Source organism: Chiloscyllium plagiosum, chromosome 5 (genome assembly GCF_004010195.1).
Source record: "Chiloscyllium plagiosum isolate BGI_BamShark_2017 chromosome 5, ASM401019v2, whole genome shotgun sequence".
Classification (NCBI taxonomy): domain Eukaryota; kingdom Metazoa; phylum Chordata; class Chondrichthyes; order Orectolobiformes; family Hemiscylliidae; genus Chiloscyllium; species Chiloscyllium plagiosum.
Genome location: NC_057714.1, coordinates 17,395,560 through 17,421,176, shown reverse-complemented (window position 1 = coordinate 17,421,176; position 25,617 = coordinate 17,395,560). Strand labels below are relative to the sequence as shown.

General features: G+C 38.4%; 1 protein-coding gene across 1 annotated transcript in view; it reads left to right on the top strand.

Moving 5' to 3' along the window:
• ndufs6 (NADH:ubiquinone oxidoreductase subunit S6) overlaps positions 1–25,244 on the top strand; it is a 41,767-nt gene extending 16,523 nt beyond the window's left edge. Inside the window, exons 2-4 of the mRNA XM_043689653.1 lie at positions 7,554–7,607; positions 17,648–17,770; positions 21,272–25,244. Of these exons, the coding sequence (XP_043545588.1) occupies positions 7,554–7,607; positions 17,648–17,770; positions 21,272–21,337 (243 nt within the window). The 3' untranslated portion in view covers positions 21,338–25,244. The remainder of the gene's footprint in view (positions 1–7,553; positions 7,608–17,647; positions 17,771–21,271) is intronic.
• The last annotated feature ends 373 nt before the right edge of the window (positions 25,245–25,617 follow it).

The window sequence follows — 25,617 nt, the reverse complement described above, 5'->3', positions numbered from 1 at the left end:
TCTGCTCAATAAAGATTTCCAGCTTTCAGTAATTTAATGTTTACCAATGCACTAAAGTATGAAATCATCTAAAGACTCTGAGGGCACTGTCCTTCTGCTCCAATGTTATTTCACTAAGAAATATCTTGTCAAAACGTTAAAAATTACAACACCATTTTTCACTTCACTTTTTTGCAGACCTGGTGTGGTATTTCTGATATGCTGAACATTCTTAATGTGAAATGCTGTGCACATCCCCTTTTATATTACAATGAAGTGTGCTAATACATAGCCTCTGCATGTTTTAAAAGTCCCAGAATGTTTCAGGATGAAATTAACTTAGAGTTGATATCATTCATAGCTATCAGTTTACACTGTGCATTCTCTTGAAAACATAATTTCAAACTCTAATAATCTAGGACAGTTATTTGGGTAGAACTGAGAAATAAGAAAGGGATGATCACCTGGGATTGTATATAGACCCCCTAATAGTCAGAGGGAAATTGAGAAACAAATTTTTGGGCAAATAAGTTGGAAATTTCAGTGGTGGTGATGCCAGGATGTAGGCTGTATCACTCATTTTGTGCAAGATAAATGCTGATTTTCCCCTTAAACTGGTATTCTTTACTGTCTTGAGTGCTCGACAGAAAGCTTTGACAAAATGTGTATTCTTAAGCAATGCTAAGTTATTATGTTGTGTTTAAGGATGTGACTGATGCTCATAAATCTTTGTTTATTGCTTATCCTCCATTATCTGTCCTAAAATAATCATCACCTGTGGTTCTTGTGGTTATGGTGACCCCGCATGGTGTTAGATTCATCGATGACAGGATAAGTGATAAAGTCCATCAGAGTAGTGTATACCAAAAGTGAAACTTGGAGGTGATGCTTATCCTTCGTAGTGATAGAAATTGTAAGGTGTGGAAGTGTTGTCAAATTAAGCTTTGAGTTAGCAATATAGGATTTATAAGCAGGTGTAAGCTGTTTGACCTTTGAGCTTGCTCCACCATTCAATATGATTATGGCTGTTCTGGTTGTGGTTTCACTTCACTTTCCTGTCTGCACCCATTAGCCCTTCTCTCCCTTGTCTATCTAAAACTGAACTCTGTCTTGAATAAATTTAAATACCCAGCTCTACTAAGTTCTGAGGAAGAGAAATTCACACTTTTTTATGATCCTTTGAAGGCAAATAAAATTGTCATCCTAACCTTAAAAGGGAAACAGTGCATTAAACAGTGTCTTCTAATTTTAGTTTCACCATGAGGAAACACCTTCCAGGTGTCCATCCTACCCATTTACCTCAGATCTTATTAATTTCAGAAAGATCATCTCTCATTCTTCTAAGCTGTGTTGGGTATAAAGGTAACTTGTCTATCTTTTACTCATGAGATAAACCCTTCATCCCAGTGGACAACTTACTTTTTTTACATTTCAGAAAATGTCATCAGAAAACTTAGCTATCATAATATCTGATTCCTTGTTTCATATTATAAGTATTGATTCTAAATAATTGAGGAACCAGCACTGATCATTGTGGCACATAGAACATGAAACATTACAGTGCAGTAGAAGCCCTTTGGCCCTCGATGTTGACCTGTGAAACCAATCTGAAGCCCATCTAACCGACACTATTTTGTTCTTGTCCATATGCCTATCCAATGACAGGTAATACCTTACCAAGCTGGAAAAGATCTATTTATCACCACCATCTGCTTCCTATTAGCTAATCAATCCTATGTTCATGCTAACATACTATTATACAGTCTACAGGTCGTGCACACTTCAAACTACCATATGCTGGTAATGCAAGTAGTGGGTATTGAGTCAAAGTACACAGTTAAAGTAAATGTTTTGGCTTGGATGGTGAAGAGGTTCTTAAGTACGGTATAGCTACATGCATTGTGGAAAGTGATAAGTATTGCATCAGTTTTGTGACTTGAGCTTTGTAGGTAGTGGAGGGACATTGGGAGGTGAGAAGATAAGATATTCAATGAATATTCACCATCATCTCTTGCCAAAGTGTTCTCACCATAGTTCTAGTCTAGTTAACCTTCTGGTTGATGGAGATTCATGGATGTTAACAAGGGAGACTCTGTGATTTTTAAGGGATGCTGGTTGGATCTTGTTTAAATGATCATTGTTTAGCATTTGCATGGCTTATGTAGTTATTTGAATACAGCAGTAAGCTGCCATGATCTTGACTGTCATTGGAGTTGTGAGGGTATGCTGGAATCATCAATATTCAATGTCAATTCTGAATTTCTAACCAAGGTTGTGTCATTGATGAAGGTCTTTCAGCTGCATACAACTGCTTGTTTTATGAAATTTTTGTTGTATGTTTGTTTGTAATGGCACTGCCTATGTAAAAAACTTGTTCTGTTATACCTTTCTGCTAATATGCTAATATCTCAGATTTATTATGCAGTGTGCAAGCAAAAGAACTGGGAAATGCAAGTCATTCGCTTTAAATAATTTTTGCTTCTCAAGTTGATTATCAACTATCCATCTCTGAGATAAAGGTGAATAAAGTGGTTGTTTTTTAAATGCCATGCTAGTCTGCTGACAGTTTATGATGTCCACACTTGTCATAAAACAATCTCATGGAACCTTCTTGAAAAGGAGCAGGGAATTGTCTGGTGTTCTTATAACTCTGAGGACATCTCTCCGAGTCCTCCCTTTGTGAATACAAAGCAGTAGCTGTGTGTACCATGTGCTATACAAGGTGCACTGCAATAACTCCCCAAGGCTTCTCTGGCAGTACCTTCCAACCCAGTGAACATGAACACTTAGAAGAACAAGGCAGCAGATCTATGAGAATACCATCACCCGTAAGCTTCCTTCCAAGCCTCACACCATCCTGACATGGAAGTATATCATCGTTCCTTCACTGAGACTAGCACAAAATTCTGAACTCTCTTCTTGATAGCACTGTGGGTGTCACAGACTTGATTTTTCAGGAAGGCAGCTTATCACTGTCACCTTTCTGGAGCAATTATGGATGGGCAATAAATGGTGGCCTAGCCAGCCTGGCCTAGAACATCAGACAAGACAATTCCCTGCTCCTCTTCAAGAAGGTTCCATGAGATTGTTTTATGACACCTTATGAACAAATTTTTACAAAAGCATCATAACTCAGCGTGGAAACAAATACTTCGGTCTAACTCGTCCAAGCTGACAAGACATTCTAATTTGACCAAGTCCCATTTGCCAGCATATGGCCCATTTTTCTTTTAAACCCTTCCCATTCATATACTCATTCGGATGCTTTTTAAGTATTGTAGTTGTACCTGCCTGAACCACTTCCTCTGGAAGCTTGTTTCATACACTTACTACCCTCTGTGTGAGAAGGTTACCCCTCAGGTCCTTTTTAAACCTTTTCCCCTCTCACCTTTATCGAAAATAAACTCCCTTAAATCAATGCCCTCTAGTTTTGGAGTCCTTCACCCTAGGAAAAAGGTACTTGTTGCCCTTTCTCCTAACAGCATGAAAATCTGCTTCATTTGTCCCAGTGACTTTTTTGAATCCAAGCCCAATGTTAATCTCAGTTTATTGACTTCCAACAGCCTAAACATGAAATCAAGTGAAACTTCAATCCACCTTAAACTTTCAACACAATGCAGTGACAGCAGTATCCATCAAGTCCAAGATGCATGGCAGCAACTTCCCAAGACTCCTCTGCCAGTGCCTTCCAAACTGGAGAGCTCTACCACTTAGATGCAAAACGACAGCAGATGTATGGGAATACCACCACCACTAAGATCCCCTCCAAGTCATAAGCCATCCTATCCTGAAACTTTGTCCCTATTTCTTCATTGTCACTGGATCAAAATCCTAGAAATTCCTCCTTTACTGCAGTTTGTGTGGATTTGGGGAATAATTGTGTTATGTCAGTACGGGCCACAGGTAGTCGGGGATTAATCAGATCTGATCAGGGACGTATCAGGTGGTTTGAAGGGGTGTGGACAAAGCATTGTGTGTAATTGGGAAAGGTGGTTGAGTAGTTACCCAGGGATTATACTAGGTTTTTACTTTTCTAACATTTCCTGCATAGCTATCCAAATCGGTATACCAGAAGTGTCTGATGTCTCTGACGTTTGGAGACTGGAGAGCCCTGAGGGGTGGGGAATTTCTTTTATTGTGACTTCTCGAGAGTCCCGTAGCACATCTTCAAGGTATGTCCAGTCTCTGACTTTCTGGAGACTGTGTGGTCTGGGTCATTCTCGTTCCACATGCTACTGGTCCTGCGTTTTTGATTTTTGTTTCAAATTTGAAACATCTGCAATATTTGCTTTTGTATAGTATGTTGCCTGATTTCAACCAGGACAGTTGTAGAGATCTAGGTATTGGATTCAGTATCCTGGGCTGGGAGGAGTAAATTTAACTGATACACTATTGTGTAAAGTGATCAGTGACTCCTGTTTTGAAAGTGTCCATATTTTGTTGTCTGATGTGGACAGAGCTTGACTGAGATTTGTTTCCTAATATTAACTGACCCAGAAACCTTTAAACATGAAGTCATTCTGTCTTGGTGAGGTATCAGAGAAACTGTTATCCACAGAACAGTCCGTTACATTTTAGGAGCAGTAATTTATTCTGACTCCGGCCGAAGACTTTGTGGTCTTTTTTAATTCACTCATGGGATGTGAGGGTCACTGGCTGGCCAACATTTACTGCCCATCCCCAGATGCTAAAAGTTTAAACCATATATAGTATTAAATATTATTGTCAAAAAAAAGAATAATTTAATGACAGGGTCAAAGTTTGGCAATGTTTTCTTCATAAAGTATGTTTATCATGAGCTGACAGATTTTTGGGATTGTCGGTTGATGGGTTTGAAATTTCACAATTCTAATTGGGGTAGATTCCTTCACAGATGCTGTCATAATTACTAAGTGTTTCCAGCATTTTCTGTTTTTATTTCACCTTACTAAAGATAAGCTCAGCAATTATTCCACATTATTTACCCAAATTTAGCACAAAATTTAACAAACTGAAAATACACCTTTTGAATTTTTTTTAATCAGTGAATGTTTAATTTAGGTAGGATCAAATACATGTCATTTTGTACTGCTCAATCACTTTTAAAACTGTGTACAAATAAATTTGCAAGCCTAATGCAAATATTGGTCAAGATCATTTTATATTCACATATCAACAGAAATTTTAAAATTTGACTATCTGTTAATGCTGAATATTGTGTAATATTTCTTGAGGACTTTGAAGGAATTATATACAGAACTTTTAAAGTCCTTTTGTGTTTTTCTTTCCAAATGATCTCATGTTTGCAAAGAGATTAATAGTTAGAAGCCTCTTTCCTAGAATTCAGAAGACATCCATCTCTTTGACTGTACAAACTTACCTAGTAGATTATTCCAAATATTTATCGCCTTTTGTGTCGACGCATTTTTCTAACATCTGCTTTAAATTTATGTCCTTGTGTTCAACTGCCCTGACTAACCTTAAAGCAATGTTTTTGAATCATCTTATCTACATCATCATTGTATAAATCTCAGTGAAATTCCCCCAACCATATCCTTTCTGATTCCACTCATACACACATTTACATCAAATTACAGCGATTTAAGACCTGTAATTACTAATTCTTTCAAGATAATAAATGTGGCAAAGGGTGGGGAGAGTGGGGTGTGTGGGTGTGTGTGAGAAGAGAGAGAGAGAGAGAGAGAGCAAGGAATGACACTTAATGCTTGTCATGTTTTCTTGAACTCTGTTCAAGACTTTCACATGAAATAGGTTCCTTCTGAAGCCTAGTAACCTGCTATTAGCTTTGAAGTATAGCAGCTATTTTTCATGTTGCAAGGTTTTACAAATAACAATTGGATACATAACCAATTAGTGTTATTGTGTGGAGATACTTGAGGTGGAGGAAAAAAATTGACTTTAATGTGGAAATATTTGCTACTGATTAAAAAGATGGTTCATCTTACGCAGAAAATTTGTTTGTTTTTTTAAAATATAAAAACAAATGCTGTGAAAGACTTAAATCTTTGTCACAATTTTCTGATTAGCTGTTTAGTATGTATTGACCCTGAACTATTTGTTAACAGTCTATGTACTAAATGTTGCAGGTGGGCACTCTACTTTGAGAAGGAGGTATAGTTCAAAACAGGAGTAGAAGTAGGTCATTTGGCATTGAATCCACTCTGCCATTCAGTGCAATCGTGGCTGATTTGATAAACTTAACTCCACTGTCCTGCTTTAGAAATCTGTCTGTCTTAGCCTTGAATATCCCTCATTATCCAGCCTCAAAAGCCTTCTGTGGTAAAGAATCCCACAGATTCTCCACACTCTGAGAAAAGAAAATCCCTTCCATCTCTCTTTTATGAGCAACACCTTACTGTGAGATTATGCACTTTGGTCGTCAATTCTCCTACAAGGGATAACAGCTTTTCGGCATCTACCCTGTTATATTCGTTAAGAATCGTATATTTCAATAAGATCTCCTCTCATTCTTCTAAACTCCAGTTAATACAAGCTCATTTATGTTAATCTCATTTATACGGTTTTCACAAGCCTTCTGTCTTTGTTGGACAATTCTTTGGTTCAGGCTAATGCCCTGAGGCATGTTTCAAATCTCACCATTTTGGAGTTTAAATTCAATTAATGAAAAATAAATCTGGAATATAAAGCTAGTCTCAGTAATTGTGCAATAGAATGACCACCAATTGTGGAAAATACCATTTGATTTACTCCTGTCCAATATATTGGCCAGTCTTATCTGGTGTGACCCACACCCAAGTCCAGATCTACAGAACTCTGGTTTACCCTTAACTGTCCTCTGAAATGGCTTAGCAACCTATGAAGAAGGCCATTAAGGATAGGCAGAAAATTGTAGCCGTGCCAGGGATACCTGCATCTGATGAAAATACTTTTTTTAAAAAATGGAGATGAACATCCAAACAAAGATTCATGCTGCTGCATTGCTTTTTTTTTAAACTTATATTTTGAACATTTTTCATGCATTGGGCCACACAACTTGACATTTTTTTAATACATGCTTGCTATTGTATAATATAATCAGTGCAGAAGCATGCTATTTCATGCCACAGGTGCACTGTAGTTTTTCTGTTCTGCATGAACGTCCTCCTGTTGTTCCTCATTCATATAATCTTGTTCACTATTCCATTTACCCTCGTGTCATCAAGCTTCTCTTTAAATGTATTTATGCTCATTGTTTCAAAATCTTGCAAAAATTCAAAAACAGAGAGTATATATATTGTGAATTAAAACTCTGGTACTTTTTTTTAAACTAATGACTAAAAATGCTATCATTTTATTACCCATTCATTTTTTGATCCGATATTATTTCTCAGCAGTTGGTGTGTTTGGTTTCCTCACATGATGAATGTGTTAAAGATTTGAAACCTTACTTCCAATCGTAATAGTAGACAGTACAAATCATAATGTTGCAATTTGTTTGAATGATAGTTATTATACTCACAGATGAGCATTATTACAGTCCCTCAGAATAGTATGTATTATATAATGAAATTCACAAAGATCGATATAATGAAAGTTGTGCTGCTGATGGTTAAAAATACACTATTTTGTTTCAGGTTTACGAAGAGGGTGATTACAGAAAAGTCAGATTTGTCGGTCGACAGAAAGAAGTAAGTTTTTCAAGGTTGTAGAGGTATTTGGAATGCTCTGGATATGTGTCTTCCTAGTTATGCATGATTGGCAGTAAGGGTACTTAAATAGTCAAACTAAAAAAGTCACCATCATCTGATGGCTGTTGTCTCATTAGAGAGAGATGACTGGTGGTGGGTTTAACCTGAGGGTGACCACATCCCAGGTGAGGAGTGAGGTTGAGCAACCTCAACCTGTGTGGAAATGAACCCATGCTCTTGATATTGCTTTGTAAACCAGCTATCCAACCAACTGAGCTAACTGACCGCCAGTATTCAGACTCACTTTAGTACTAAAGTACAAGGTGGCATGGGTGAAGAATGTACTCTGGGTGGGGGATTTCAAATCTGCCAGACCATACCAAAGTGGCTCAACAGCAGAACTATTGACTGAGCTGGTCAGGTTCTAAAGGCGATGGCTGCCACACTGAGTCTGCGGCAGATAGTGAGGGACAAACAAACTTGACCTTATCAACCTGCTGGCCTCAAATGCATCTTTCCAAGTCAGTTTTGGTAATAGTAACCAGCTTACAGTCCATGTGGAGACAAAGCCCCACCTTCACGTTGACAATACCCTTCTTCATGTGTGGTACAATCGTAGACTTCAAACAGATCTAGTAACTCAAGACTAGACATCTGAGGTGCCACAGGCCATCAACAGTAGCAGAATTGTACTACTATGCAATATGAAACCTCATGATTCAGCATATTTCCACTCAATCATTATAATCATGCCAAGGGATTAACCCTGATTCAATGGAGAGTGTAGGAAGGCTTGCCAGGAGCAGCACCAGGCATATCTAAAAATGCGGTGTTAGCCTGGTAAAGTTACCAAATAGGACTACTTGCACACCAACCAGCATAAGCAGGAATTGATACAGCTAAGTGATCCCACAACCAATAGATCTGATCTAAGCTCTTCGGTCCTGCCACATGAATGATTGAAGACAGTTAAACAACTCACTGGTGGAGGTTCCACAAATACCCCATCTACTATGGTGGAAGAGACTACTATATCGGTGCAAAAGATGAGCCTGTAGCATTTGCTGTAGTCTTCAGTCAGAAGTGCTGAGTTGATCCATCATGCCTCCTCCAGTGGTCCCTAGCATCACATACCTGTGTTCAGCCACTTTGATTCGCACTAAGTGATATCAAGAAGTGGTTGGAGACAATAGATACTGCTAAGGCTATAGGTCCTGATAACATTCTGGTAATAATACTGAAAACCTGTGCTTCAGAACTTGGTGCTACCCTAGCCAAGCTTTTTCAGTACAGTTACAACATTGGCCTCGATCCAACAAGGTGGAAAGTTGTCCAGGTATATCCTGTACAAAAAGCAGGACAAATCCAACCTGGCCAATTACCACCCAATCTACTCTTCGATCGTCAGTAAAGGAACAAAGGTGTAATCAGTTAGTGCTATCAAGCAACACCTATTCAACAATAACCAGCTCACTGAAGCCCAGGGTCCGCCAGGATAATTCTGCTCCTGACCTCATTAAAACTTTGGATCAAATGTAGACAAACAAAATGAGATGAGACCGATAGCCCTTGACATCAAGACTTCCGTTTCACAAGGTTCCTCATGGTAGACTGGTTAGCAAGGTTAGATCTCATGGAATACAGGGAGAACTAGCCATTTGGATAGAGAACTGGCTCAAAGTTAGAAGACAGAGGGTGGTGATGGAGGGTTACTTTTCAGACTGGAGACCTGCGACAGTGGTGTGCCACAAGGATTGGTGCTGGGTCCACTGCTTTTCGTCATTTGTATAAATGATTTGGATGTGAACGTAGGAGGTATAGTTACTAAGTTTGCAGATGACACCAAAATTGGAGGTGTAGTGGACAACGAAAAAGGTTATCTCAGTGCAATGGAATTTTGATCAGATGGGGGCCAATGGACTGAGGTGTGGCAGATGGAGTTTATTTTAGATAAATGGGAGGTGCTACACTTTGGAAAGGCAAATCACTGCAGGACTTATACACTTAATGGTAAGGTCCTGGGGAGTGTTGTTGAACAAAGTGACCTTGGAGGGCAGGTTCATAGTTCCTTGAAAGTGAAGTCACAGCAAGATAGTGAAGAAGGTGTTTGGTATGCTTTTCTTTATTGGTATAGAAGTTGACCGTACCAACCTACAGCTGTACAGAATATTGGTTAGGGAACTTTTGGAATATTGTGTGCAATTCTGGTCTCCCTCCTATCAGAAGGATATTGTGAAACTTAAAAGGATTCAGAAAAGATTTACAAAGATGTTGCCAGGGTTTGGAGGGTTTGAGCTATAGGGCGAGGTTGAATAAGCTGAGGATATTGTCCCTGGAGCATCGGAAGCTGAGGGGTAACCTTATAGGGGTTTATAAGATCATGAGGGGCATGGTTAGGGTAAATGGACAAAATATTTTCCCTGGGGTGGGGGAGTCTAGAACTAGAGGGCATAGGTTTATGATGAGAGGAGAAAGATTTAAAGGGGACCTAAGGGGCAGTGTTTTCAAGCAGATGGTGGTGCGTGTGTGGAATGCCAGAGTAAGTGATGGAAGCTGGTATAATTGCAACATTTAAAAGTAAATGAATGGGAAGGGTTTGGAGGGATATGGGCCAAATGTTCGAAAATGGGACTAGATTAATTTAGGATATCTAGTCGGCATGGACAGGTTTTGTTGCTGTACTTCTCTCTGACTCCCTATGACTCTACATTCAACTGACTGTGGCATCAAGGAGCTCTAGCAAAACTGGAATCAATTGGTTTCAATGGGCAAACTATTTGCTGGTTGGAGTCATACCTGGCACATAGGAAGATGGTTGTGGTTGTCAGAAGTCAGCCATCCCCGATTTAGGACATCTCTGCAGCAGTTCCTCTGAGTAGTGTCTTTGACCCAATTATGTTCACCAATGACCATCCCTTCTTTAAAACATGTTATTTAGTTCATTCACAGAATGTGGATGATGATTGCCTATTCCTAATTTCTCGCTGGTTTTCCCCCATTTCTATGGGTCTGGAGTCAGAAAAGTAGTTTCCTTCCCTAAATGGCATTAGTGAACCAGCTGAGCTTTTCCTGGCAATCATCAACAGTTTCATGATCATCATTAGATTCTTAATTCCAGATTTTTATTGAATTCGAATTTCACCATCAGCCATGGCAGAGTTTGAGCATGAATCCCCAGAATAATACTTAGGTTTTTAGGTTAATAGCCTGGCGATCAATGCTACTAGGACATTACCTCCCTGTAAAGGTCATAAGTGTGCAATCACGCGGGAACCTCGCCAATATTCAGGATACTGATGCAGTTCATGTTCAAATGTAACAAGATCTGGACAGTATCAAGGTTGGGTCTGACAAGTGACAAGTAATAATCACACCACCCAAATGGCAAGCAATGACCATTTACAGTAAGAGACAATTTAACCACTGCCTCTTGACATTCAATAGTATTAACATCACTGAATCTAACCCATGACCAATATCCTGGGGTTACCATTGACCAAAAGCTCAACTGGACTGTCAGAGGCAGAAATACTGCAGCAAGTAACTCACCTTGTGACTGTCTAAAGCCTGACCACCATCTGCAAGGCACAAGTCAGTGTGATGGTGTCCTTCCTACTTGCCTGATGGGTACAGCTCCAACACTTAAGCTTGACATCTTCCAGGACAAGCAGCCCACTCAATTGGCACAATATGCACATGTATCCACTTCGCCACCACTAATGTTCAATGACAGCAGTGCGTACTATCTCCAAGATTCACTGTGAAAATTCAGCAAAACTCTTTAGACAGCACCTTCCAAACCCATGACCACTTCCATCTGGAAAGGCAAGGGCAAAAGATACATGGGAACACCACCAGCTGGCAGTTCCCTTGCAAGCTACTCACCATTCTGACTTGGAAATATATCGCCCTTCCTTTAATATCGCTGAGTCAAAATTGTGGAATTCCCTTCCTAAGGGCATTGTAAGTTCAACGTACAGCACGTGGACTGCAGTGGTTCAAGAAGGCAGCTCACCACCACCTTCACAAGGGCGGCTAGGGATGGGCAATAAATGCTGGCCAGTCAGCAACACCAATGTCCAATGAGTGAATTTTAAAACATTCAAACATTTTGATCTCCTTACCCTGTCCTTATTTTAGTTCTGTTTGCCTCCTTTCTGGTTTTTTTTCATGAGCTGCTTTAATTTTTTAACTTTGATTTCATTTTCACAATTTGGCTGGGCAAGTTTGCATTACTGTAACATCAGTTACAGTAATGTAAACCTTCTTTAAAAGTCAGTATTTTAGCTGATTAATATGGTCTGACGATGATGATGCAGATGCTCAATGGTTAACACTGCTGCCCCTTAGCACAAGGGACCCAAGTTTGATTCCATTCTCAGGCAATTGCCTGTGTGGAGTTTGCAAATTCTCTCTGTGTGTGGGTACATTTCCTCCAGATGCTCCAGTTTCGTCCCATAATGCAAATATGTGTAGGTTGATGGATTGGCCACGCTAAATTGCCCATAGTGTCCAGGGATGTGCAAATTAGATGGATTAGCCATGGTAAATGTGGGGTAATGAGGATCGACTAGTGGTTGTGGATCGGGATGGGATGCTGTTTGGAGGGTCAGCATGGACTTGGTGGACCGATTGGCCTGCTTTCACACTTGAGGGATTCTATGTAACCAGGGGGAATGAGTCTTTGAAATGGGTATCTTTGTCTGCAAGGAGAAAGTGAGGGCTGCAGATGCTGGAGATCAGAGCTGAAAATGTGTTGCTGGAAAAGCGCAGCAGGTCAGGCAGCATCCAAGGAACAGGAGAATCGACGTTTCGGGCATAAGCCTTTCTTCAGGATTCCTGAAGAAGGGCTTATGCCCGAAATGTCGATTCTCCTGTTCCTTGGATGCTGCCTGACCTGCTGCGCTTTTCCAGCAACACATTTTCAACTTGTCTGCAAACCCTGCAATCTGGCAATGATGAATTCCTGTGTAATACTTGAAGAATTAAGATCAATGTTAGAATACAACCAAACAGAAAGATCATTGTGTGACATTTAAGCATTTCTATATGTTGCATTGTAACATGATTTAACTTTTTGTGCTTCTAGTATTCATCATTTAATTCATCTATATAATTTTAAAACAGCAATTCCAATAAGAATTTTTTCGTTATGCAAAAGATTTTGCTGTTGATTCAGTTACTTCCAAACCATTCCTGATATCCAGAAACTGAAATGCTTCTGGTCAAGTGCTAACAATATTATACAGCTTCCTTTCAAATGTACAAGTTCATGGCTGTGTTATCTTGAATGTAAATCTCTGAAGGGTCTTCTTGCAGGTTTCCTTGTTGGAGCTCTTATAAAAACTTCCATCTGTTCCTGCAGTCTGCTTCACAAGTTGTGTCCTGTTCAATTTTGCACTTTTATCATTCCTGTTCTTGGACAGAGTGATTCCCTATACCCAAAGTGGCAATACTATGGCTTTAAGAGGTGTATTTTGTCCTGGTTTATTTATTGAAGAAAGATTGAAAGAGAGGTGGTGCGGAGTCTATTCAGAGCCCATAAAATAAACAGTTTGTGAGACCTTGTGTAATTTTTTTAAAAGTTGCAACAATAGAAGCAGCCTAAATGGGTGAGGTGGTCAAGCTCTCACAGATCCATGATTTATAGCCCTGGTTTTTCAGTGGCAGTTACTGCTGGGGGCTTGAAGCTGGATTTGGTACCTACAATACAACCCACCTGGCTCCTGAGTTTTCTCCTGATGTTTGTCCTTTGGACTAGAAAACTGCATGTGAGAAATCTATTTTACTGAATTTGCCTTTGCCACTGGTGTGTTTATGGGATGCTACAAAATGGAATAGTTAATTTAGTAATTAATCTATTATTCTGTTAAGTTTTCCAGTCGAGTTGAATTCTTTCCAATTTCTTCTTTCTTTTGCTGTGCTTTGTCTATAGTAAATGAACAAAGAATGTTTTGCTTCAAGACTAATTAAATTGCATCTGGAACACAAAGCCTGACTCTTGCTTTTAAAATAAAAAGTTAGAGTTTAGATTATCTTAATATATTTTGAGGCTATTTGGTCTGGTCCATAACGCCAGTGCATCAATTCTAAGATTCTGTTGCTCATTTCAAATTCTTGCAAGAGTTTTTACCTTTGATGTTCTGTAACTACATCTTCTAAGCCACACTGCCTTTTCTTATCGCTTGTATGATTTTAATGGTTTCCTGTTTCCCTTACTGCAAATTGCTTTGCCTTTGTTCTTTTATTGCTTTTAAAAATCTGGGCCCAATAATTTTCTCCTTCCCCTGCTTAGTTTCCACTTATTGTAATGTGTGGGATATATTATTTCTAGGTTAAAACACTAATTGCATAATTTTTGGTTCTGATACTTTGTTTCTTATCTTTGATTCTCTAACATAATGGACCTTAATAACATTCAAACACTTTTTCAATGCCAAGGTTTGGGTGTTTTCCATGATGGTAATGCAAGTTGAAAGGGTTAAGCCTCTTTCAATATAAAAAAAAGTCTATTGAATTTTTGTGATCTTTAGACTATTATTTCTGTCAATATATTTGGTGAGTTTACTCACCAATTTTTGTTTTATTCAACATTGTCTATGTTGGTAACAATAATAAATATTACTAATTGCTGTTGATGATTCTTGGTTAGATTGAATCAGAAATGGACAAAAGTGACATGCTGAATATTATTTTGGTGACCAGCTTCTTTGCTTAAACAAAACTTTGTGCTAATTAAGTGAATGGTATAGATTTTAAGGATATTGGATACTGCACATCAGAATAGTAGTGATCCAAACCTTTTACTTGGTTCTAGTTTTCAAAAGCAGATTGAAATGTCTCTAGTTGACCAGTTTAGACTGGCAGCATATGCCATATCCAATGACAGCAATAGCTAGTGGGTGTCAGGTGTGTTACTTAGAAGAAGCCATGTTCGCTAATGTATATCCTTATAGTCTAGAAAATGTCTAGAAAATGTTTCTTTCCCTCTTTTGATTATTTGTGCCTGAAGTTGAATGTCAAAATAAATTTCTACACTTGCAAATCTGCATTTTTAACCATTGATCCCACAATTGTGAAAGAAAGTGACATTTGTAATATATTCTGATAATCAAGTTAAGTTGCTTCAAAATTATGAAGACCATTAATATAGTTGATAGATATATGAATAGAAATGGTTGAGAGGGATAAGGGCTAGTTTAGTTTGGCATGGACTGGTTGGATTGAAGGATCTGTTACTATGCTGTGTGACTCTGTGACAATATAATTTTAAGTAAGGTGGCTATTAATTTGTCATACTTGAAGTGTTATTATCTATGGGCAGAATTTTCAAAGCTTTTGAAAAACATTATAAATAAAAAAACTTGCTAAAATTGAAATGGTAGAGACAATGGCCAGGATTTTGTAGGTAAAATAGCAGTGAGGCTAATAACATTCATCATTACCAAAGTTTAAATCAGATAGCAACTTCATTGCACGTGTTTAGTTAAATATTTTAATATTTTCTTATTCTCTTAATTCCATTTGTCTTCCCCTTGTTTTGTTTTCAGTACTGTAACTGATTTTCATTGAATTAATTAAATTTCCTCATTCAGTCTCTGCCTGCCATTGTTAAATTCTTCAATCTGATTAAGAAGAGGTATGAGTAGTTTTTGCTTCTCACAGATCCTAAACCCTTGTAAAGGGTACTGCATCTAACTAAATTTTTACACTGCATGTTTCAGTGCAATACCTCATTAAGACATTTTCAGGCAAGTGTTCTGCGTATCATTCACTGTTGATCTTAAATTCTGTCTCAACAATGGTCATTTATGTAGTATTTCCAGTTTTGACGAAGTTCCAATTCTTTGACCGAAACTTGTAAGTTGCATTGTCAGGGAGTTCCAGGGATTTGAGATTACATTAGATTAGGTTACTTACAGTATGGAAACAGGCCCTTCGGCCCAACAAGTCCACACCGACCCGCCGAAGCGCAACCCACCCAGACCCATTCCCCTACATTTATCCCTTCACCTAACACTACGGGCAATTTAGCATGGCCAATTCACCTAACCTGCACATTTTTGGTCTGTGGGAGGAAACCGGAGCACCCGGTGGAAACCCATGCAGACACGGGGAGAATGTGCAAACTCCACACAGTCAGTCACCTGAGGCGGGAATTGAAGCCAGGTCTCTGGTGCTGTGAGGCAGCAGTGCTAACCACTGTGCCACTGTGCCGCCCAGTCTACCTTTAGTGATCAAAGTAACATTTTCTGAGCCATTATGCGTGGAATGCAGGAATATTACAGAAAAGTTGATCTGAAATTTAACTGTAGATCTTAAAATGTTTTGCATAGTTATAATATTCTGATGTTCAAATTTATAGCCATTTTCTCTTCTTTCAAACATATGAAATTCAGTTTGTTCAAGGAACTGTTTAGAATTAGATTTGTCACTATATTTAATGTTCTGACAACATTTGTTAGTGTCAAAGCTTAGCAGTCAAATTGTTGGAGTTAACATTTTATCATTTGAATTATTCTATCAGATTCCCCCTCCCTCTCAATATTTCCTAAAGAGTGGAAGTATTTCTATCAATATTCTTCACAATTTTAAAACAATCATATTTTTATGTCTTTCTAAGCTCCAATGAAACTAATACTGTTACTTTAAGTGTCTCCTCATAATGAATTTTCTATTCCTGGCTTCATGGTGAATGCCTTTTCACTTATACGATTGCCAGAATTGACCAGATCACTAAATGTGGAATAACCTCTTGCTGTGCATAACTTTATTATTCCTCATTCCTGAAGAAGGGCTTATGCCCAAAACATCGATTCTCCTGCTCCTCGGATGTTGCCTGGCCTGCTGTGTTTTTCCAGCATCACATTTTTCAACTCTGGTCTCCAGCATCTGCAGTCCTCACTTTCTCCTAGTTGATCATAACTTTATTATAACAATTTTCTATTGTTATCTTTATCCATATTTCTGAAGCTTAAAATGTTTGCTCTTCCTGACTTCATGCATCCATATTGAGACTTTAAGATAGAATGATCTACTTCAATTGTTAACTAATTTTAATTCTGTTGTTTCACATCCTGCAGTGATTTTGCACTAAATACGTACTCGCAGTTCTTGATTTTTCCTCCCAAAGTGTGTTGCTTCATTCTTCTCAATATTGAATTGTATTTACTATCTGACTGGCCACTCTGCAACGGTGTCCACATCCTCCTGAAGTCTTATATGTTCTACCTTACTGCTTGCTAAATTGACTTTTCAAAATCAACAAATTTGTGTTGTGCTGTTTCAGTTGTACTCCCATTTACCACCTTAGTTGTCTGCTCCTGGCCTTTTAGTAGAGAATTTTTTATTATATAACATGCAGAGATCCAAAATTTAATGTGCAATAATATTGTAAATCCAAAGACTGAGATCAGCATGCATTATTTTATGTCAAGTAAAACCAGTACTTCTGTCTCTCCAAATTTGCACCAAGAATGAAAAACCATAAACTCTCAATCTATGTATTTTGATATAACTTGAAATGCTGGTTTTGAGGTAGATGCTTGATAATGGTCTCTACCTCTGAGTACTATTTTAAATATCAAATACCTAAACATATTAGTTATACAGGTGCACAATCCTTTATCCGAAATCCAAAGTTTTTTTTTGTGAAGTTGTTTTCTCCATAACAAGATTGTTTGGCGTGCAAACAGTTAACCCAACTCCACACCCACTTGACCCACATCACTCGGATGTGATGTTGCAGCATGGTCCAGCACTGGCAGGCATCAATTCTGTCTCAGCGCTCAAAGTACTCACAGGTGTCTGCTGTTCGGTAAGATTATTTTTATTTCACCGTGAAACTGTCACTTAATCCAAAATCCAAAAAATTCTGAAAACCAGCTTGCCATGAGGGTTTCGGATAGCAGATTGTGTACCTGTAAAACAAAAGTGAAAAATAACTGGAGCATTTGCAGCTTCTGAGAGGGAATTTTGATGTTTATTTTGGTCAAAGCTGAAATATTAAACTTTGTGTTCTTCCAACTGTATTTTGATAGCTAAATGAAAACTTTGCCATTGAGTTAGTAGCTGAGGAGCCTGTAACTGAGGTATCAGACAGAGTGGTTTCATGCGATGGTGGTGGTGGAGCTCTTGGGCATCCTAAGGTGTATTTAAACTTGGTAAGTATTTGATTGCAATGTGTGTTCTTTAAATGTTGATGGTAGAATGTTGGGATCTGTCATAAATTCTCCTGAATCTTGAATCACAGCTATTAAGTATCTGCACATGACTCTTGCAAGGAAAAATGATTTACTTCGTATGAAAATAAAACTATCGTGCACATGCAGGTTATATGTGGGAAGAATGTGTTTGGCTTGTATTAATTCAGATAATCTAATTACATGAACAAAGCGGTTTTTACCAACTTCCATATGTATAATTCCTTGTTGAAATGCTAAGAATATGCTGCATTTATTGGTAGGTTTTTCCTGATTGTGTCAAGCTTGTGAGGGTGAGCATGTTGGATAATGCCAAACACGCTACCCAAACCGCTGAGAAAATATGCAGTATCTCTTCCAGTTAGCCGTTTAAGAGCATTCCAGTTCACCAGAGACTACCAGCCAATCAGAGGTTGGATTCCAAAGTTCACTGGTTGAGGCCTACTGCTTGGGGTATCCATCGACAGAAAGTTGAGTGTTTCTTAATGCACTGTTTGAGAGGTTGAGGTCACGAGGGGAGGGGAGGCTATCGATGACAAGGCAGTGGTATAGTTTTCAGAGACCACCTCTTGACCTCGGCTGGGATTGTCCCCCAAGTGGAGCAGTTGGAGGCCCCTACCTGCTCTCCCAACCAATCTCCCCAACCCAGCCCAACCCATCATGCAAGTCGCCCAGGTTTTCCAATTGGGGAAACTAGCCACTTTTCTCTACCTTCTGTAAAACAGATGATTGGGAAGTGGTAGTGGTGGGTTGAGAAGATTGTCCATAGACACTATCAAATCACCAGATAGCAAGGTTGCTTTCTCAGAGAGGTCAGTTTTGTATATACATTTCTGTGACCTCTGTTTTTCTTGAGACTACATCAGAAAATAAAACATTCAAGACAATTATTGGAAACCATCTCTTTGCTAAGCACAGTGTATGGGTGGTTTGGGAAACTTACAATAAAAAAAAAGCGAATAATGTAAATTTGGTTTTAGATGTTGTAGCCTGACATTGTTTAAATAAAAATATTTCATAGAATATTGGCATCACTGCCAGGGAGCATTTACTGCCCATCCCTAATTGCCTTTGAACTGGATGAGTTGCTTGGTCATTTCAGAGTCATTGCTGTGGATCTTGAATCACCTGTAAGCCAGACCAGGCAGATATCCTTCCCAAAAGGACGTTTGTGAACCAGATTGCAGATTTACAACGATCGACAATGGTTTCATGGTCGGCTATACTTAGCCAATTTCTTAATTTTGGGTTTTATTAATTGAGTTTAAATTCCACTAGCTGCCATGATATCACTGTCTGGATTACCACATTGCCACCGTTTCCCCATCTCTGCATAATGCATCTAATAGGAGAAAGTGAGGACTGCAGATGCTGGAAATCAGAGCTGAAAAATGTGTTGCTGGAAAGCAGCAGCAGGTCAGGCAGCATCCAAGAAGCAGGAGAATCAACGTTTCGGGCATAAGGGCTTATGCCCGAAATGTCGACTCTTCTGCTCCTTGGATGCTGCCTGACCTGCTGCGCTTTTCCAGCAACACATTTTTCAGCCATAATGCACCTAATGTTTGTTAGAAATTAATTTCAGACATCTTGATTTTAATAAATGGAACTGAATGTTATTAGAATTAGCAATCATTTTAGTTGTTCTCTAAAGCCATAGGTTTATGAACTTATAGAATGATTTAAATATTTGCTAATCTTATAATCACTACAGGCCAATTGACAATCTGAAGGAATCACAAAACAGTTTTTGACACAAGTTAGTAGAAATCTGAAATTCTCTACTGTAAAGGACTGTAGATACTGGATTGCTGGAATTTTGTTAGGCAAGGGTGATGAGGGAGACAGAGCTGAGGCAGATAAATAGATTTAAAGTAGTGATCAATCATGAACTAATTGAATTGGGAGGCAAACTTGAAGAGTTGCATACCCTACTCTGTATGTTCACTTGTTGCAAAAACAGTGCAGCTTAATTTGTAACTGCTGCCCTGTCTCATACTCACTTTCCAGTCCTTTGAAAGCCATATTCAGTTCAAATCCCAAGGGAAACCATTGTTTTAGGCTATCATATAGAGTCATAGAGATGTACAGCATGGAAACAGACACTTCGGTCCAAACTGTCCATGCCGACCAGATATCCAAACCCAATCTAGTCCCACCTGCCGGCACCCGGCCCATATCTCTCCAAACCCTTCCTATTTAAATACCCATCCAAATGCCTCCTAAATGTTGCAATTGTACCAGCCTCCACCACATCTTCTGGCAGCTCATTCCATACACGTACCACCCTCTGCGTGGAAAAGTTGCCCCTTAGGTCTCTTTTATATCTTTCCCCTCTCACCCTAAACCTATGCCCTCTAGTTCTGGACTCCCCAACCACAGGGAAAAGACTTTGTCTATTTATCCTATCCATATCCCTCATAATTTTGTAAACCTCTATAAAGTCACCCCTCAGCCTCTGATGCTCCAGGAAAACAGCCCCAGCCTGTTCAGCCTCTCCCTATAGCTCAAATACTCCAATCCTGGCAACATCCTTGTAAATCTTTTCTGAACCCTTTCAAGTTTCACAACATCTTTCCGATAGGAAGGAGACCAGAATTGTATGCAATATTCCAACAGTGGCCCTAACCAATGTCCTGTACAGCCACAGCATGACCTCCCAACTCCTGTACTCAATATTCTGACCACTAAAGAAAGCATACCAAATGCCGCTTTCACTATCCTATCTGTCTGGACTCCACTTTCAAGGAGCTATGAACCTGCACTCCAAGGTGTCTTTGTTCAGCAACACTCCCTAGGACCTTACCATTAAGTATATAAGTCCTGCTAAGATTTGCTTTCCCAAAATGCAGCACCTCTCATTTCTCTGAATTAAACTCCATCTGCCACTTCTTAGCCCATTGACCCATCTGGTCCAGATCCTGTTGTAATCTGAGGTTACCCTCTTCGCTGTCACTATATCTCCAATTTTGGTGTCATCTGCAAACTTACTAACTGTACCTCTTACGCTCGCATCCAAATCATTTATGTAAATGACAAATGGTAGAGGACCCAGCACCGATCCTTGTGGTACTCCACTGGTCACAGGCCTCCAGTCTGAAAAGCAACCCTCCACCACCACCCTCTGTCTTCTACCTTTTGAGCCAGTTCTGTATCCAAATGGCTAGTTCTCCTTGTATTCCATGAGATCTAACCTTGCTAATCAGTCTCCCATGGGGAACCTTGTCGAACGCCTTACTGAAATCCATATAGATCACATCTAACTGCTCTGCCCTCATGTACACTTGTGTATTGAGTACCATGAGTGCATTCCTAAGCAACGAATAACAAATTGAAATATAAAAATTACAATTATATGTAATGTATATATACACCATTATATTTAGTAATTTAATTCTCAGGTAAAATATTTTGAGTATTGTTCAAATTTTGAATGATGTCTTGATTTATCTTTTTCTTTCTCAGGACAAAGAGACAAAAGTTGGAACATGTGGTTATTGTGGTCTTCGGTTTAAGCAGATACATCACTGAAAGGAACCATTTGGAATTTACTCACATTGTTTCTCTTTATGACAGTGTTGTACAGGCTTCAGCTATGAAAGTTACAAGCAATAAATTAATTGAGCTCTGCATGTGTGTTGCTCTATTTAAAGTGAAGTTCGAATGTAAAGACCACATGAAATAGGAACAGAAGTATGCTGTTCAGTCCCTTAAGCCAGCTCTGACACTCCTCATGTCCACTTTCCTGCTTTTTCAACGTAACACTTGATTCCCCTTCTGATCAAAAGTCTCCCTCAGAGTTAAATAAATATCTGATCTGCCCTCACAGCTCCCTGTGGTAAGGCGTTCCAAAGACTCTTAACAATCTGAGAGAAGAAATTCCTTCGCACCAAAGTCTTAAATTGGTGTACCTTAATTTTGAGACTATACTATCTGGCCCTAGACTCTCCCATGAGACGAAACATCCTTTTGGCATTTAACCTGTCAAGCCCCTTAAGAATCCAATATGTTTCAACAAGATCACCTCTCATCTTCTAAATTCCAATGAGTAAAGTCACAACCTGCTTAATCTTTGCTCATAAGGCAATCCCTTCTTACCAGGGATCATAGTGGACATTCTCTTAACTGCATCCAATTAAATAATATCTTTCCTTAAGTAAGGGTGTCAAAACTGCTCACAGTACTCCAGATGTAGTCTCATCAACACCAAGTCCCTCTGTGTAGCAGCTTTCTGCAGTTGTTCTGTATTTGAATAATGCTGCTGTTTTCTCTCTTCCAAAATGAACAGTTTCACATTTTCAATGTTGTACTCCATTTGCCAACAATTTGCTTTTCTTTCTATCCCTCTCACAACGTGCCTTTCCACTTATTTTTGTCAGCTTCAAATTTGACTAAATATATTTACTTTGCCCAATTCATTAATATGTATTGGAGACAGATGCAGTCCACCACTCATTCCTGTGGAACCTCACTGGTCACAAGCTACTAATCTGGAAACAAACCTATTATTCTCACTTGTTACCTCCCCATTAACCAATTCTCTACCCAAGCCAATGTACAACCTCTGACACCATGTGCTCTTATGACTTAAGCTTTTGTGAGGTATGTTGTCAAATGCTTCATGGAAGCCCAAATGCAACACATCTACTGATTCCCCTTTATCCACCTTGCTTGAGTTTTCCTGGCAAATCTCTAATAAAATAGACGTGATTTCCTTTTCGTGAAGCCATACTTTGCTTGATTATCATTTTCTAAATGGTCAGTGATTTCATCCTGAATAAATGATTCCAATATGTTTCTACCAATAGATGTTAGGTGAATCTGCCTATTGTTACCTGCTTTTTGCCTCCCTCTGTTTTGAATAGAGATGTCACATTGGCAGTTCTTCAATCCTCTATTTCTCCAGAATCGAATGTTTTTTTTTTAAATTAAAACAATGTCTTTCTTTTTACATATCCCTCGCTAGTTTGCCCTCATAGTTTACTTTCTTTTTCTTTATTATCCTTTTAGTCCTTTTATAAATGCTAAATTTATCCTAGTCTTTAGGGCTCACTAACTTTTCGCTATCTCTCTAGCTACCTCTTTTAGGATCCTAAATTGCATGCCACAGGGCCTTTAGCTCCTTTAGTTTGTTTAATACTATTTCTTTAGTGATGGTGATGGTATTTAGTTCCTCCCCTGTATTCTTTTTCACTTCCTCCTTCCCCATAACAATCTCCCCAGCTTCATTTTCTAAAAAGGTTATGTTCACTTTGACCTCTGTCTTTCTTTTTACATATTCCTCGCTAGTTATCCCTCATAGTTTACTTTCTCTTTCTTTCTTATCCTTTTAGTCCTTTTATAAATTCTAAATTTATCCCAGTCTTTAGGGCTCACTAACTTTTGTCCTCTTAGATGCTTTTTCTTTCAATGTAGTACTTTCCTTGATTTCCTTGGTTGGCGTTGATTGATTTTATCCCCCTGTCAGGATCCTTGCCCCCATAGCAGAATGTATTTTGCTGAGAGCCATGAATTACCACCTCAAGGTTTTATACTGTTTTACTATTATTCCTGCTAATCTATCTGTCCAGTTCTCTTCAGCTAACTTTATCCTCATTTAATTGTAATTCCCTTCATTTAGCCAATTATTTCTGAATGAAGTTACTCACTCTTGAACTAAATATTACATTCATCATGTTAGGATCACTGCTTCCAAGGGGATCTCTTACTCTGAGGTTATTTATTAAACCTGCCTCATTACCCATTACGAGATCCAAGAAAGTCTGAACCCTGGTTGACTCCATGAGACATTACTCCAGGAAACTATCTCCGTGAATTTGTTGTTGTAGCTACCCTTTCCAATTTGAGTATAACAGTCAAGATGAAAATTAACATTTCCTTCAAGAAAACATTTCTTGTGAAGCCAGTATGCCTTTAAGTACAAAAAGTGTGATTTCAGTTTCAACTAGCTGTCTGCTACACTGGGCTATCTCCCCAGAATGAATATACAATCAATCATAAAGTCTCTAACTGTGTTTATCAGAGAACTCTCATTTCCAGTTGTTCCATTTAGTGTTGCTCAAGTTTTTGCACAAAAGTGTGACTGACGGGCCTAGTAAATAGCTTCTATTTTGGCCATGGTATGTGATAAAGCTAATTCAATTTGATTTGAAATCTACAAATGATATGTTTATTTATTAATGTTGAAGAAACATTTGGAATGCTTACTTATGGCCTGGAATTTGCTGGACTTGGGATTCTTATGGTGTGTTTTGCTAGTTATATTTTCCCTCCTCCTTTAGCTCAGATGTTTTGCCTTGTATGTTGTTTGAATTTTAAGCTGGAAATGGCATAGCAAGGGAACTTTCAGGGAAATGATGGGATCAACAGTCTATTTCCTTAGCCAATTTGATTTAAGGGAATGTACAGGAAATAGATGAATGATGGAGAAGGATGAATTAGAGACATTAGATTTATGTGAAAAATAGAGTGAAAGAAAGATTATGTTAAAACACAGGCAAAACGAAGAGGCAGGGAGAGTAAGAAAAATAATTCCATAGAAAGCAGGAGTTGGCCCTCGCTTTGAGCCTGCTTAACCATTTATTATGATCATGGCTGATCATCCAACTCAATATCCTGTTCCTGTTTTCTCCCCCCTTTCCTTTTGATCTCTTTAGATTGTTTAGCCCAAGTGATATATCCAACTACCACTTGAAATTATTTCTCAATGTAAAAATTTCTAACAGAATATCCATGATTTTAAATTCTTTTCTGTACTGAAGAGATGGATTGGTATGAGAGAAGCATGCAACTCCTCATTCCTAAGAGAGATATATATACACACTTTACTACCAGCCCTAACAATTTATGAATGCCTGTCGTTTAATTGCCAATTAATATGTAGATTCACATTTCATTTTCACAAGACTAAAGGGAAATAATGTAAATCATAATGCAGCTTATAATGTGCAATTGGTGGGGTATATCTTCCTTATCAAAAGTTGCTAGCAATTTACAAATGAATAACACAGTATTGTATTTGTCATGATTGTAGCAACAGATTCTGGGCCACTATGCATGAATATAACCCATGAATAAGTTTGCTAATTTTGTTCGATTATATTCATGTTCACAGCATAAAACATGATGTTTTAAAAGACACTTTGTTTTTACAGCTAGGTGCACCTTATAGTTCATTTTTCATTAAAGCAGTATTTACTCTGATACAGCAAATATGTCTTGCATTTATCACAATTTAACTATTTTTTTCTTCCTTTTTTTAATGCTTTTGAGAATTTTAATTGGCTTTCACATTTTGCTTTTATTGCACATTGTGATAGAATTGTCACTAATAGTGCCAAATTTGTATTTTTTGAACTTAAAAAAAAAAGTAAAATTTGCTGGGGCACTTTTGGGTCAGAGACACTGTCTTGACATTGAAATAAATCAGGTGAATGTGGCTGCATGTTTCTTCCTTATTGTGGTCCAAGAATATTTTGTAGGTTGTAATTAGTTCGGAGACAAGATACCTTACTATTATGTTTGTCATCGATAATTTTCTTCTGTGCAGTTTAAAAAAAATAATGAATACTCTTTTTGAGAAAATGATGTAAGATTATTCTTAAAAATGTTTCATCTCAATAACGGCCTCTTTATTTTCTCAGTTGGATACTGAAACTGGACAAAAGTTTGTATATCTAGTGTGAAAATTCAAATTAATATCAATGATTTTGTCCTTTGATGTAACATCAATCTGTGGTAGTCTGCAGTGTTCCAGATGCTTCATGCTGTTTGTCTGTTATTGGAAAAGTGATTTCAGTGATCTTTACGTG